This window comes from Chrysochloris asiatica, unplaced genomic scaffold (genome assembly GCF_000296735.1).
Source record: "Chrysochloris asiatica unplaced genomic scaffold, ChrAsi1.0 scaffold00434, whole genome shotgun sequence".
NCBI lineage: Eukaryota > Metazoa > Chordata > Mammalia > Afrosoricida > Chrysochloridae > Chrysochloris > Chrysochloris asiatica.
The window spans coordinates 686,158-689,288 of NW_006408952.1; the positions used below are offsets into that span (position 1 = coordinate 686,158).

Sequence of the window (3,131 nt, forward strand, 5' to 3'; positions counted from 1 at the left end):
TAAAGTAGGTCAGTGAAAAGAGGAAGACCTTTCCAACAAGATGAACAGACACAGTGGCTGCAACAATGGGCTCAAACATAGCAAAGATCATGAGGACAGTGCACAATCAGGCAACATGCCATTGTTTTACATCGGGTTGCTATGAGTCTGAACTGGGTCACCAGTACCTAACAACAAGAATGGTTTTACCATCATTTGTAAATTACATCCATTTCTAAGATTTACTTAAACTCATTTCTCTTTTTCAATTCCTGTGTACTTTCATAATCCTAAATTTTCTTAAAGGAGCTCTGGTAGCGTTATGGTTACGAGTCAGGTTGCTAACCTCACGGTCAGTGGTTCAAAACTACCAGAGGTTCCTCAGGAGAAAGATGAGATTTTCTGCTCCCATAAAGATTTACAGCCTCGGAAACCCTATACAGTGTACCTACGAGTTGGAACCGAGTCTATGGCATACTACCACCATCACCACCAAGTTTTCTTAGGACTGCTGGTGTGATGCTGTATGATCAATACTGAACTGCAAACCACAAGGTGAGCCATTCAAATCCACTTAACAAAACCAATGGCACTTTACCGGCTATTGTTATTGTTGTTAAGTGTCATCGAGTTAGTTCTGACTCATAGCGACCCTGTATAGGATTTCTGAGTAGTGGCTGGTGAGCTTGACCTGCTGATCTTGTGGTTCAAATCGACTTTGCAGTCTAGTACATTAACCCACAATGCCACACCAGGACTCCAGCTATTAGGAGATAAAAATTATCAATAAAAAATATTTTATTTCCTCGGTGTTCTCATATTGGTAAAACTACTTACTTCCTTTTCCTTATTTGAAGCATTCCTGAAATTATCCTTTCAGGATCCATTACAGTTTTTCTTAATTAATTAGAAGAATTAATAGCTCCTTCAAGCATTAACATGCACTTCAAATACAAGATTCGCAAAAATTTAAGAAACCCAACCCATATCCTGATTGTTTACTTACTATCCAAATGTAATAGTAGCCAAACACTCAAATAATAGTGATTTTCTACTGGCATTCCATTAAAAAAACACACAAGAGGCCATACATTCACATAACATCCAAAGAATTTAGTCAAAAATGAAATAAAATTCTTATTTTTTCATTCTCTTTTAAGGTCTGTTTCATTTTTTCTAACGCAGTTGTAGTATAGTTCAGGGACCCACATAAAACTGAGTGGGAAAAAAAGTTTTATTAATCACAACATGAAATCGACATGAGATTCTATCAGAATTAAACCAGGATAAATAATGCTGGTACAAAATTTACATGTCTCACATCTATTACAAAGGAAATATTGTTACCTATTAAGAGTTCATTTTAATCTTATGGACTTTTTTCAGTAAAACCTTTTTTTAAAAAATAGTTAAGTAACGATATTCCAAAACTGTGCTAAATAGTAGTTAGAAAGGCAACCATAAGATCTTTAGTAACAACTGACAGGATCAGGAATGTTTTTTTGAATATTAAGAACTACGTATCTACTTCAGCTGTCTGTTAATGCACCTTTTTTGACAAGACATTGCTTGCTGAGGCTGCCATGATTAATAAGTTTCTTCTTAAGTAAGAGGTGCTCAATGTTAAGGCCTGAGTACATTTTCTTTCCCAATTTTGTTCCTTGGAAGCAGAAACAAATACCTTTTTATTTGCATAAAGGGAGTTAAGAAATGAATTAAAACAGGGACAATGGAATTATTATTAAGAATAAGTCTTTGAAATACTTCCAGTTTTTAAAATAGCAAGGCTTCTGAATAATTTCCCAAAACTAGTTTTCCATATTTTTACATGACCTGATAAATGTAACACATTTGATCTATTATATTTTAGTAATTTTTTCTATTGAATACACTTTTCCCTCAAATGAGGGTTACAGTTGTGGCTTTGAAAAATGTCCACATATAATACAGTTTTAAATAAGCTTCCATTTTCACTGAACTGAGCATAACCCCCCCATCCACGTATGTGCCCACAAAGGGTAATTTAAACATATACACATTTACCTGCAAACTTATGTGTATGCGTTTTTAAAGTAAGTTACTTTCACCATTAGAATACAACTAGACTACAGGGACGACTCTGAGGAACAGTTTGGTCCTGCTTTGGAGCCTTCTCTAGCTTGAGGCAGGCAGGCAGAGTTCACGGAAGGATGTGATGAGGCTGTAGTAAGTTTTTTCATCATCGGTCAGTCCTGCATTGCCAGGCCTTACCACCACAGCGACGTGCACATCTGCTTCCTCGGCAGCACTGGCCTCTGTGAAATCAGAGTACATGTATGAAGTTTCAGCAGAGTTGCCTCAATTATGGGCAAGGAAGAAAGGACAAAACAAGTTTAGCCCTGATTTGATCATTAATTGTTGTTAGATGGTAGGCATATGGTGCTTATCACTCTCTCATATGTTTTAACTTCCCATGATAAAAAAATTTTTAAATACGTAACTGTATTTGATAGAGAAGAATGACAAGTGTACACTAGACTTCTGAGCTTTATGAAGTCTTTATGAATGAGAAAGGACAGGTCTGTGTCCTGTCCCTCTTCTTTTCTTTATGGCCACCCATCAGTTCTATAGAGAACTAAGCTGTTCCTGAAAAGGCATGATGCCAAGTAGTACCAATTAAGCAGCTATTGGACAAAAGGAATTCATGATCTAATCAGGCCCAAGAACCTGAAATAGGACCTGCTCTCCCCTCCAAAGCCCACACATGTTCTATCCCCTATCTGGACCTCCCATCTCTTCTGCCTGGAAAATTTCCACTCTTAAAAAATGCAGTTCAAACAGAACAACTTCTCAACCACTACCACCTGTATTAGAGCATCCACTGTGCTCCTTTAATACCCTCTAGTTACTTCTAGCATGACAAAATAATTGACACATTTATTACCAGCTATCTCTTGTTATAGACTGGGACTGCCTTAATATCATTGACTGTGTGGTATGGGAAGAGTAAAAATAGGACTAGTCAAATGAAACTTAGTAAGCTAAGTATTACAAAGATGTTTCTAATGCGTCTTGGTTTACATCCCTCTCCATTTTACCAACTCTTTGTTTTCTCCTCACCAATTCCTTGTTGTTAAGTGCCGTGGAGTCGGATGTTGACCCATACTGACCCA

At 37.0% G+C, this 3,131-nt stretch overlaps 1 protein-coding gene across 1 annotated transcript in view; it reads right to left on the reverse strand.

Moving 5' to 3' along the window:
• Positions 1–2,133: 2,133 nt before the first annotated feature.
• Positions 2,134–3,131, reverse strand: part of ENOPH1 (enolase-phosphatase 1) — a 28,722-nt gene continuing 27,724 nt past the window's right edge. The window contains exon 6 of the mRNA XM_006876947.1: positions 2,134–2,273. Coding sequence (XP_006877009.1) covers positions 2,134–2,273 — 140 coding nt within the window. The remainder of the gene's footprint in view (positions 2,274–3,131) is intronic.